The sequence below is a fragment of the Micropterus salmoides genome, unplaced genomic scaffold (assembly GCF_014851395.1).
Source record: "Micropterus salmoides isolate LMB-PRFRI ecotype aquatic unplaced genomic scaffold, ASM1485139v1 Ms_hic_scaffold_13, whole genome shotgun sequence".
Classification (NCBI taxonomy): Eukaryota; Metazoa; Chordata; class Actinopteri; order Centrarchiformes; family Centrarchidae; genus Micropterus; species Micropterus salmoides.
Window position 1 is genome coordinate 7161906 of NW_024040374.1, and position 13325 is coordinate 7175230.

The window sequence follows — 13325 nt, forward strand, 5'->3', positions numbered from 1 at the left end:
AACATGATACAATAAAAACACATGTATGTTTATATGTGCAATTCTGAGGAAATTTTAGATCACCAGGGTTTCCCCGGTTCTCTGAGAAGTGAACCGGCGTGGTGTGACCAATCACGGAAGCTCCACTACTTTGATGTCTGTCAGAAGACAGGTCAACCATGGCCCTGTATACTGTATTCTCAAGTATATTTCTTCCACTCTTCAAATTATGCCTGTGGGCCAGTCTGTGTAACGTTATGCAAAGAGTGAGGGCTTCCATGATTGATCATGCCAGAAGGCATTTTGCATAGTGAGATACTGAGTGAGGTTCAAAAGAGAATTATAGTATTCACTGATTACAGAGCAACTATTTTCTTTCACAAGAATATTCTGATTTCTATCTCTCTTTAGTTCAGATTGCTGCCTGAATTGTAGCTGTCTTATGACTCATCTCAAATAATGAGCTGTTAATGTTGTGTTCTGTCTCTTTGACTGCATCTGTTCCAGGGTCCCACTGGTCCACATGGAAACCCAGGACAGCCTGGACCACCTGGGCCAAAGGTGAGTGGCCTTCTCCCATTGTAGGGAGCATCTTCTGAAATTAAGTTTTTTCTTCACCTGTGTGACAGGTTACTGAGCACCTGTGCCAGCCACTCAATTTTTTTTGTCCGCCACTTCTGAACTTTATGTAGGATGCTTTAGATTTGTACACAGAGTCAGTGGTACTTGGCAAAATGGAATATATAATTTTAACCATAACATTAACATTAACTAACATTTACCCTTTGTTTTGCAAGTGTCAGGTGCTAGTTTCATACCCTGCTAGGGAGACATAAACAGCTCCCTGAGAGTGCCAGAAAGGGTTCTGCTTGATATCTGTGGGTGTGGATGAGCCAGATGAGTTCACTCAGAGCTAGAAACATCTCTTGTTGCAATGTTGTCACTGTCATTCTCTGCACCCACACCTTTTACCTTTTGCCAATGAAAGTGAACCTGTTAGGTAAAGAAATGGAAATCCATTGACATTTGGTCCATTGGTCATGATTAAATTTCCTGTCACACCACAATTGTTTTATAACTGATTATGTAATGTGGCAGGTTGCACCCTCAGTTAAAGTTTCAAAGTCATGTTCGTTCATATATATATATATATATATATATATATATATATATATATATATATATATATGTCATTTCCTGTCAGAGAAATGGTAATAAATTTGATCGCACCACTGTTTATAATGGTACATTTGGTTGGATTTGGGAACAATGTCAAAGAAGGGGGTGACAAACTCTCTCTGCTGCCTGAAGAAGTTTATTGTTATTGTAACAGACCGGCCTACCAATCACCAAGCAGAGAGCTAGAGAATATGGTGTCATTACTACAGAAAATTAAAGGAAATTGTAGCTAGCTTGAATCTAAGTCTTATTTACTTACTTAAAATTTATTTGCCCCTGTAGGGCAATTGATTCTGCAGCATAACATAGACACAGGACAGACATAGATACAAGAAGACCAAAATACATAAAATACTAAAATGTTACGGACTCCGGTTTTACAATAGTGGAATAAGAAAGAAGATAAAGTGCTAAAGTGCAGCAAGAATAAGGTACTCCATTTCTGAATATATAAATAAATAAATAGGCCTACGACAGCCATATGTTAAAAAGAAACAGTTGACTCCTTTCCTTCCTTTGACTCCTTTCTAATCAACTTTTTTGAAAAAAAAAATACATCATTCTGTACACTTAAAATATTCTGCTCATCAGGGACACTAATGACCAGAAAATGGGTTTGAATATGAAGAAAATACCTCAAACCAGTGTCAGTCAATACACTACAATATCTTCTCTGATTGTTTTTGCTGTGTACATGAGAAGAGGTGGGGTGGTGATGGGACAGTGGATAAGACACATGCCTTGGTGTGGGAGATGAGGGTTTGATTCCCACTAAACATGTCCACAAATACAAATACACTTAATCCCTAGCTGCTCCCGAGGCGTGCGACCTCTGATGTTTAGAGCAGTTGTAAGACTATTTGGATAAAAGTATCAGCTAAATGTAAATGTGTAGTATATATTTCTGAATATAAAATGCTGGCAACTGTCTAAGACTTTCAGGTGGTTATGGTGTGAACCATCTCCTCTCCTCTGTTTTTTTAATTACTAAAATTAGATATTAACAATGTAGATAGTGGTAATGTATTTCTCATTAACTATTAGTTAGCTAGTCATCAGATACGGACAAAACACAGAAATTTTTATTTTTTATTTATAGTTGTTGTTCACTCCTGATGCACATGTGCATTTGTGTGTACTTCGGGAGGATAGGGGGATGGATGGGTTGGGTGCAGAATGATGTGGTGTGTGTTTGATGACAAAATTAATTTATTTGTTGTAATCAGCATGTCATTTTAAGTTTAATATTGACATCAGTACTTGTCATCAACTTCTAATATTTAAATATATTTAGGCTCAACCATGATCCAAACCAACATTGCGCATGTGAAATGTGCTTGACTTGAATTTGTCAAACCTCTCAGGTTTGGGTTGTTTTTTAGACCTTTAAGGATGTCACCAGGTCGCCGAATTGTCCTGTACCCTCACAAATAATAAGAACAAAGAAAATAATGTAATCTGCTGTGGTTAAAGTCTTTATCAAATGGAATCCATTATGCCATTGAGATTGCTGTGTTCCTTTAAGAGCCAATTTCTGTTGCTCAGAGCGTGTGCAAGTGAGATTAAACCAGACACAGCCAAATGTAGGCAAGTGTGATAATAATAAGCCATTGTGTTGTCACAGTGTAACAGGAAAGACCAGAGGAGACAAGGATGGTTGTTGGCCTAAATGACATACCTCTAGCGTTTTCACCACAGGGCATAATCGTGCTAGTCCTGGCTCATTAGCCATGACACTGACTTCATATAAAGAGAAAAGAGACGAAAGAAAGCATTTTTAAATCTTTGGTAAGCTTTTCTCAGCATGAGACCAGATGTAATAAAAAGATATTGCTACAACTGAGCAAGTATGTGGGCAGCTCCATGCAGATGGTTGTGGTGACTGTGGTCCCGACTGGTTACCACAGAGTGGTTGCATACACCATGCTGTCAGTGGGAGTCATGCTATAAGAGCAGACACTTAAGAATAAATGTATGATCCATCTTCCCCTCCTTTGTCTTTGTTTTTCTTTTAAGTGGATAGCTCCTCACTTGGACTTGTAGTTACTATGTACAGTATATAGCTCAAGACGAGACAAATTTATAAAAGTACTTTTCACTAATTATGATCTCTTGGCCTAACTCACCCCACACATATAAAGAGAAGAATGATCGGTTTTCCTTGTTTTGTTTTTGCTTGATTAGGCAAGCAGCACAGAGAGATAGATGGATTTGTTTTGTGTCACCTCTGACCTTGCTGGGACACTGTGGACATTTGGCTAAGGGCCTCAGATTGGTTATTATGAAATATGGGGCCATTGTGTACACATACGAAACAAAATCAGTGTATCTAATACCATAGTGGCCTGTCAGTGAGTCATTCTCACACCCCCAATCCCTTTCTGGGGGCTGAATAGAGATTGAGTGACTCTTTGTCTCAGTTTGGGAAAATGATTCCTTCTTGAAATGTGTTTGGTTACTAGAACATATACAGAGGAATATCATCCTCGATGCTGAACGTAGTTGACATGAGTTTTAAGCACAGTCTGAAATGTTATGACAATGTACTTGCAGGACTTAAAAGAGCCTTTCAATTTGCTTCATGCACTGCTGGCTCTTTTTTTCACACAGAAAGGAACCATGGTTTAATGCTGTGGTAGAATTTCTTCCCCAAGCTTTTCTATGCCTCACTCGCTGTCAGTCAAAACTATGGAAATATGATGCTCACAATCCAAGACTGTAATATCAGTTTGCAGCAGGTACGGACAACTGTTGAGGAGAATATACGTATCTAAGGTGTCAAACAATGGCTTAGCACTTCACACAATAACCACCTGAAAGTCTTAGACAGTTGCCAGCATTTTATATTCAGAAATATATACTACACATTTACATTTACTTTTATCCAAATAGTCTTACAACTGCTCTATACATCAGAGGTCGCACGTCTCGGGAGCAGCTATGGATTAAGTGTCTTGCATTTGTGGACATGTTTAGTGGGAATCAAACCCTCATCTGCCACACCAAGGCACTGTCCCATCACCACCCCACCTCTTCTCATGTACACAGCAAATTTTTGAACAATCAGAGAAGATAATGTAGTGTATTGACTGACACTGGTTTGAGGTCTTCTCTTTATATCCAAACCTATTTTCTGGTCATTAGTGTCCCTGATGAGCAGAATGTTTGAAGTGTGCTGAATGATGTATTTTCTTGGCTGTTTCTCTTGCCCCACTGGAATGGCTAAAACATGCCACAACAAAACATGACCATTAAATGTACAGTGTTGACAGCAACAAGTCAGATAATTGAATTAAGTAGTTGTGCTGAAATTATATGGTAGTTTCTGAACATTGCGGCTTTGGCATTTCATAACACCTCTGTAGATGCAGCGCTACCTAATGTTTGTGTTTAAACTTTATATTTTAGATTGATGACCATAGAAAAAATTCTTGAACCTAATCCATATCAGTTTTCGAAGAAAAACCCTGAGACCCATGTCTGTTGAACTGCAACATTGCTGTTCTTTGGAAACGCAGTTAACATCAGCTCCATTCTGGCAGGCTCTTTGACGTATTCTCCCACATGTGGTCTGGGATGACACAGAAACTGAGTGAGGTCCAGATCCACAAAGGCATTTGTACTTCATTGCTACATTACTTGCTTAGCCACTGCCCAGAAATGTGGATGAAAACCCTAACCCATTGACTGGCTTCAGACTGCAACAGCTCCAGGTTAAGGATGAACCACAGGAATTTTCAGAACAGAAGTGGTCTCTTCAAACACAAAGTGTCCTCACACATACTTACAGAGTCTGGTACTATTTTCCAGTGTGGATGATGCTTACCAACACCGTGTCTTACTGTGTTTGAAGCCTTTGGTGTCATGTATGGAACAAACTGTTTTTACCATGGACTGTATATAGAAAAATATGGATGTAACATCTTTGACTTCACCCATAGATTTCTAATGGTGCATTATGAGGTTTGGAGCTTTTATGGCCGCTGCCATATCATCAGATTTTTGGAGCCAAAATATCCTAATTTGAACAGACGTGTGGTAAACACCACACCTAACAGAAAACTTGATTGTGGATCTTTCCTGTTGACTTCAATACAGTTTTTTTTTGGTGCTAGCATCATACTAACAGGAACTGCGTCTTTAGGCATCTCCACATTGTATTCTACACAAAGCCACAGTTTGTGCTGCTTGGTTATAGCCTTAATAGAAAGCATTTAGCGTTATAAATTCAAATCCTGAAATTTGGGACTGAAATATGCTTTCTTTAGCAACAATCTCAGTTATATTATCATATTTTGGTATTTAGAAATACTTTAGTGGTAAATATCTGGCAAGGGGAACTCATATAAAATTATTTATATAAAACATATAAATCTATAGATAAAGTCACTGTCACCATTGATATTGTGACATTATCAAAGAAAACTGCATTATGTTGTGCATTAATGGGTTTCGTTTTGTGAAAGTTCTGGCTTCCTTTATGGTGTAAAGGGTGCAACATCTGTTTTGCAACAGGAAGTAATGAGTAATGGGCAAAGCAGTCTAGATTTTGAGAAAGAGAAACCAATAAAATGTATCCTACTTACCTTACTTCCTATGTCTCAAATCTTTGTACTTCTCAAAATCTGAATCTTTCAGTTATTTTAATAAAATATCAAGCTCTAATGCTGGCAATAACAATGGCTGTTCATGTGAAGGATACTCATAACCATAATTTGTAACTGGTGCTATCAGTATGTGATGAATTGGAACTAAACTGAGGTGCTCAAGGCGCCCTTACTCTGTGATGTTGTTTCTATTCTAGGGTTCAAAGGGAGACCCTGGGCTGTCTCCAGGCCAGGCGCCACCAGGAGAGAAAGTAAGAAATCTGCCACCGATCTCTGTGTCAGTCCCTGTCCCTCCATGCTGCTTTCTGTGTTTCTCTTCCTCTCTTGATCTCTTTAGAACGTAGCTCTCATCTTCATCTTCCTGTCTGTTATTCCTTTGTCAATGATACTTATCTTGAGACATTTTACCTGAGCTAATACTTAGACTTCTATTCTTCACAACATTTTGAACAAAACATTGTGAATAGCATCCTAAGATGTTGGTTTAGATTGTACAGTATAACAGTTTATGAGTAATAAAAAATGATTTACCAAATCTGCACCTGATAAGTCACTAACTACTTTATTTGTGGATAGTGACAAATGGGTTTTTAAATTTCTGTGCCTGATAAATGAGTTTGAGAGTCTGGTTTTCCTCATTCCCTTTTATTCATTTAGCAACTTCCTTTAAACCCCCTTTCTGTACTTCTGACTCATTCTGTTATCATTGATTTGTCTGGTGTCACCACAGCTGGTCTCTCTTACTCTCTACTCTCTCTCCATCCTTGTCTCTTTTTCTTCCAAACATCATCACAATAATTGTTTTCCTCAGCAGTACTGCACTAAATGTCTTGAACTAATTAAGCTCCAAAAGTATCTTTCTCTATTTGTCTTTCTTCTCTCAAGTTTTAATGATCTTTGCACTCATAGAAATCCCCTAAGAAAAAATGGCATCCTTTCTCCTTTCAGATCCTGGGACAGATAAATATTAAATTTCATTTAAAACTAAAAATATTTATATTTATCCAAGTTAACCCTGAGGTCATCCCCACAAGATATTGCTACACTGTCACCCTTCATAATAGGTCTTTCTCTTTTGTGTCAGTTGTTAGTCATTGTATCTTTATTCCTTTCTTAGCATGTTTGTCTGGATTAACATAATTTATGTAATCTATATTCACCCTCTCACCTACCATCTTATATGATTGTTCGGAATTGCCAAATATTGTTCAGCATATGGTTTTGATTAGAAGCAGCTTGAATAAAACATCTTGAATATGAATCAGCTCTATTCTGGCAGACACCACCTGAAGTTAAAGAGTTATTTTTAACTGTCTATTTCACTGACCTGCTGAAAATCCACTACCTTTTCCTGCTCAAGAAAAACATTAGATTTTTTTCCCCTAAATCCTAAATATTGAATAGTTTTTTGACCATTTCCCTGTTGTTTATTAGTCATCCGAGATTGGGCTGGAAAATGAAGATTTAATAAGTACTCAGTCATTTATACCTAATTAATTAAAACATCTGGGTTAACTGTAAGAAAACTAAACTGTAAAGGTATTCATTGTTATAATCAAGTAATAAAGCTTTTGTAATGGAATCAACAGATTGATTTTTGCAAATATCTTACTCCTTTCACCTCTTTATGATGGTGTGCATTGCATCCCAATTTTTTGCAAGTGTTATGTTACTCTCTCTTTCATTTGTTCCAATAGGGTGACAGAGGCCCACCAGGTCTGCCTGGGCTGGATGGATTTCCCGGTCTAATGGTAAGATTTTGTATGTTAAACTGCTTGTGTTTAAACTAGCAGCTGATGGTGAGACTGTCAGAAACGATTTTTATTTTTAAGAAATCTATTGCTGCTAATGTTTTACTTTGAAAGCAGCATTTGTCTTTAAATCCTCTGTATTGGTGTAAGGCTAAAGGAGGTATTGTACACATATTAGTGGTTCATGCAATAAATTTTGGTTAAGTTTACGAGTTAATACCATGCATGTGAGGAAATATGTATGTAACACACTTTTACATGTGGTCTCCTACGAACACACACACACACTGTATCAGCGCTCTCTGTTCTCCCCCAAGTGTAAGCCACAGCCATTAGCGGAGGACTCTTGTGGTCAGTATTAGGTTACCCTGTCAGGGTCTACAGCCCACCGTGCTCCCTGCCTGTCTTCAGTCTTTCTGTCTATCTTTATCTCGATTGAAAGAAATATACGTGTGTGTGTGTGTGTGTGTGTGTGTGTGTGTTATATATATATATGTATGTGTAACCTTTTCTTGCTAATTTGTCATCTTACTTCATCAATCTACCTCATACTGTGTTCTACAGTGTCTTTTTGTGAATCTGGGTTGCTGCCCCATCTCATTTAGTCAGAGCTTCAGAGCTGGCTGTTAGGATGTGGTGATGCCTCATTTAAACCTGATAGGCTCAAGGTCAAGATCAAAGGTCATTCGAAAGAGGAAAGGCACCCTGCTGAGGGTCAGGGATTTAATGACATGGACACTATCCTATGCCTCCTCGGTCCGGCAATTGTCATGCCTAAAAAAGGAGAAATCGCTATCCATAAAATGAAGGACACTGGCTTTCACCTATGCACATATTCATTCACACTCTCATGCCATGTACTCAAATTAGTTTTTATGTGTATATGTGTGTTCAATTTCTTGCTTTAATTGAGCTTGTGTCTTTTTGGTACAGAACAGACTTAGTCTGCTATAGTAGGTCGTCATACCGCCCACATGAATATGTCGACACACTTTTCCAGGTAGCCTCTTAGTGAAGCTCTGAGTCTGGTCTCCACATAGCTGGCTTCACCTTGCCTCTCAGGAGGCCACCCCAGTGTTTGCAGTAGCTGAACCTAATATACCTAGCACATGAATTGTGCCCCGTCAAATATTTTCAGAGGAAATGAGTGGCTCGGGGCCTATACTCTTTACCCCCAAGTGGGCCTTCTATTGAGTGTGAAGGGTCGTGTGTCATAACCTTGAAAGCATACGATAGAGTCAATGGTACTGTTTAAGAAGGTTTCTTGCTGCTCCCAAAAATATACTGACTTGGCCCTGACCATGTGTTTTGGGGCTGTAAACATCTGTTGATAATCATATCAAAGGGAAAAATAAAAGGTCTTAGAGAAGAAAAGCTCTAATTTACCAAGCAATAAATCCTGTTTAGTTTAGAAAGAAAAAGTGCTTGTTTAACTAAATGCAGAATTTGGCTGTAGCACAAAACAGTGGATTAGACAGTGGATTAGAATGAGAACTATTAATTTTATTTAAAAAAAATCATGTTTGAATTGTGTCAGTCTCCTTTTATACCTCATCCACACGGAAGTCTGCAAAATAACCATGTTAAAATATTCAGAACAGTTAGTCTGCTATTAGTGTGCTAGCTCCCAAATCACACCATCCCAGTTCAGAGAACTTAACTTGGACCTTAAGAGTGGTAACTTGACAACCATTGAATGGGTTGCCATGGAATAATATCCATGTTTCCCAGAAGATGATGATGTCTAATGGGTTTGGTGAACCCTTTGACTTTTACTCTAGTGCCACCATGAGGTTTTGTGTGAAGGTCTGACCTTAACTTGAATTTTTGTGCAGTTGCATTATCATCAGATCTAACATTTCATCTGGTCAGTACTTTGATATATGACCATAGACTAGATACCTGCTAAACTAATGGAATTCCCATTAGTCTCAGCTGTACTTTGTGTTTAGTTCTAATTAACAAATGTTAGCATGCTAACATGTTAAATTAAGATGGTGAACATGGGAAACATTATACCTACTTAGCATCAGCATGTTGTCATTGCGAGCATGTTGTGCTCTCTTTAGCTCTGTCATGATGCTTTGATGCCTAGAGCTACTAGCATCACTATAGACTCTTAGTCTTATATCTATGGTGTTTTTACATTGTTAAATATACCCAAAATACATTTGCTTTATTCCTTTTTCAAGGGTCCTAAAGGTTATCCAGGGCCACCCGGACTGCCAGGGGAACAAGTAAGTGGTGATGTGTGTGTGTGTGTGTGTGTGTGTGTGTGTGTAAGTAAGCAAGAGAAAGAGTTTTATTTTGCCAGGGTTCAGCCGTTGTCATTAGCATTGTAGTTGCACTGATGCTAGTGTTCGATGTTACAGCATTCATAAATACACTAACAGGATTAGTCCACATGCACATGTGTGCGCACACACACACACACACACACACACACACACACACACACACACACACACACACAAAACACACAGCTGTGCCTGTGTGCGTCACCAGCCAGTTACATCAGTCCTTCAGCTGTCCCCTCCAGTCAGTGGTTCCTTTAATCTTCCATTTATCCCCCTCTCCTTGATGGAAAAACTCTTCACCACGTCAAAATACTAACATTAACGAACCCCAATACACAGAGTCCATACACATGTCCACATCAAAAGGCTTTAAGCATAGAGGTTTAATGAATAACATCAGTAGATTATTACTGATAGAATAATCATTTAAATGTTGTTGTTTTTTTTGGTTTGAGAATGGCAAATCTAAATCTAAGCACCTGGTAAAGTAATATTGGGCATTGATCCACAACAATGTAACCACTCACACATTTGTTATGGTTCTGTTAGACAATAATGACAAATGTCAGGAGTATATGAAGGTTATTTTAAAAATGCTGATTGCACCTATTCAAGGTCTGTGATTTCAAGTCACAGATAATAATAATTATTAATACAACCAATTGTTCTTTTAAATTGTACTGGATCAGATCATCAGCTAAATGTTTAAAGTGTAAAGTGTAATTTTAACGGTGGGCTGAAAAAACAGTGAGCCAGTGGGGGAGGGGGTGGGTTGGAGGGGTGTAGAAAGGTACAGTTAATAGATGAGGTTGTCTTAGTGGAGGCTGTCCAGAATGAACAGTGCTTGTTTTATTCCTCAGTTGGCAATGCTGGTACCGGTCTGTGTGTCTCCTCTTTCACTTTATCCATCCATCTAATCTCCCTATTCGCCATTCATTCATTCTCTGTCTGTCTCTCTCTCCCCCTCTCTCTGCTGCAGGGCATACCAGGACCTCCTGGGGAAGCTGGGGCTGCAGGTTACCCTGGCAGGCAGGTGCAGTGAAAAATGCAAAAATATCATTGATCCTCTTAGATTCTTCATTGCTCTACAGAGAGTACACAGCAATAATAAAAACTGCATAATGCACTCTGCATTCCTATGTATGTTTCTTACCCATTTTGGATTTGGAATTAAAGGGGCTATATGTAGTTATTTAATAAAATCCCTTATTAATAAATCACTTTTTTTACTTCTTTTTTGTCAATGGGCTGTAACCTCACTTAGACATGAAGCTCAGTGAAGGTATCGGGTCGGGATGTAGCCCAATTCTCGCTCCTGAGCCTCTCTCCGACTACAGCGACAACACCGCAGCTAATGAAATGCTGTTCACTAACACCACAAAATAACAGCTCCTGCCTGTGCAACACAGACTCCAACACAAACTCCGCTTAAGGATAAAAACCAACAATAAAGTTTTATGTACCGAAGCCTGTCAGGCCAAACGATAATCAGATTAAGTCAGATGAAAACACAATCAACATCAGAAAGGCTTGAGTCAAAGAGAGATCTCTTCTTTGCTTTGGAAGAAACAAAACTGACACAGAGTTGGCTTTCATCCTATTCAACAGGTAAACTAACATTACCGCAAAGCATGTGAAATATATTGTGATTTTGTGCTTTAGTGTTGATTTTAGCCTGCAAGAAATGATGTAATGGTTCAAAGCAAATGTGGAGCGATGTGTTTACACTAGTCTATACTGATGTAAGGCAGGGCACCCAGCTAATGTTATCACAGATCCATCACCGTTTGCTTCGTAACATTCAGTTTAGATTTATTATTGTTTACTGATACTCAGGTACAGAGCTTTTCCACTGTCTCGGTCACTGTAACTTACATGACTGACATAATGACAACAAAAACTGAGCATGCGTACGAGCACACACCTGGTTGCAATTTTAAAACCGCACCGCTAGTGGCCGCTGAAAACTACATATTACCCCTTTAAGTTGTAAACAATTGCAATTTCCGCTAGAATATTGTTTATTGAATATATAGTTTACAATGAAATGCATACATTAATGAAATTGTTTTCTTGATGTGATTTCGTATGTGCAGTCTGTGGACTTAAACCATGTGCATGCCAGCAATGGATGAGGAAATAAGAAGTGCAACTTAAAGTATAAAAACCATGTGTTTTCTTTTAGCTGTCAGTCAAACCCACTTTATTTCTCTTCTTAAGCCATTCAGAGTCTGATGTTTGTAGGTTTGACTCACCATGTGAAATCAATGAGTTTGCGTGTGCCATGAAAATAGGTCCTACTCACCAGCCTTTCGTTTGTTACAGGGCTCAGCTGGGCCACAAGGTAACCCAGGGCCTAAAGGTGTCCGTGTAAGTACAAGTGGGTCTCTGCTTTCATTCTGCACTTTTTTCTTTAGCAGCACTGGACTGAACACTTCATTTCCTGAAAGGATTAGGACAGTGTCAGGCCCTCAGCCTTGCTCCAGAAAGACTTCCCAGGAACTAGTTGTATTTCTGACACGCTGCCTTATGTAAGACTGCTTGTGGGGGCTGGCCCGGGCTCTGGGTTGTCTTATCTTATCTGTAAAGGCTGACTGGTAATTCTTACTATGGTTCATTCCTCAGCAAGCAGGAATGCCCTCAAAAACAGGGGAACAGTAGAAAGAGAAGAAGACAGAAGACAAACAGATGGGAGAAAGTATGAAAACAGTCAGAATGTGGTCAAATAAGCTAGTGAGAGAAGAGACTTAAGTGGCGCATTGCAGCTCAGAGAAAGAGGATAGCCAGGATTACTATGTCAGAGTGAGGCTGGCAGGGTGAAAAAGAGCCACAAAGACAGACAATGATAAGTATAAGTGTGTGAGAGAGAAAAAGAAGGAGAGAGGGAGGGTTTCACAAATTACTCATACATACCAACCATGTCCTATGCCACTTTATTCAGTAAATACTTTAACTCAAGTATAACTGCCTGAAAAAAAGCTCATAGTTCTCAAGTCCACAATGACAGTAGCCTACAGCTAATGTTTTTCAGGATTTTATTTTAAAAATAATGGTGTGAGATTCAGGTGGCTGTGATTGTGTGTTATATGTAAAAAAGAAAACAAAAGAAAACAAAAAGAAAGCAAAAAAGGCAGTTAAGCAAACTTATGTAATATTATGGTGGCTGTAGCTACGTTAGCTTACAATACACAACCAATGCCAAAGCCAACACATCCTTATCCTGAAACAATAAGACAAAAGGATGGATCTTAGCTCAAACCAATGAATGGTGCTTCAGTCTGTTGGAAGAGGAAGAAAGGAAATAAATGTCCTTTGCTTTTTAATTTCCACAAAAATTGGAATAATTTGTGTACTTGGCACAATCACAGATTCTGCCCACATCATACTCAGCAGCAATCTTCTCCAATGCACAACATGATAGTCTTGAGGAGGACTTCTTGTACATCCATTTAAAGGTCCCTCATGGAGTTTTTGACCACAAGCAACACTATAGAACTGTGTTTTTATGAGTG

At 38.7% G+C, this 13325-nt stretch overlaps 1 protein-coding gene across 1 annotated transcript in view; it reads left to right on the plus strand.

Moving 5' to 3' along the window:
• LOC119900379 (collagen alpha-1(XXIV) chain) overlaps positions 1 to 13325 on the plus strand; it is a 92348-nt gene that overhangs the window by 21780 nt on the left and 57243 nt on the right. The window contains exons 5-10 of the mRNA XM_038715258.1: positions 487 to 540; positions 5963 to 6016; positions 7463 to 7516; positions 9709 to 9753; positions 10793 to 10846; positions 12139 to 12183. Of these exons, the coding sequence (XP_038571186.1) occupies positions 487 to 540; positions 5963 to 6016; positions 7463 to 7516; positions 9709 to 9753; positions 10793 to 10846; positions 12139 to 12183 (306 nt within the window). The remainder of the gene's footprint in view (positions 1 to 486; positions 541 to 5962; positions 6017 to 7462; positions 7517 to 9708; positions 9754 to 10792; positions 10847 to 12138; positions 12184 to 13325) is intronic.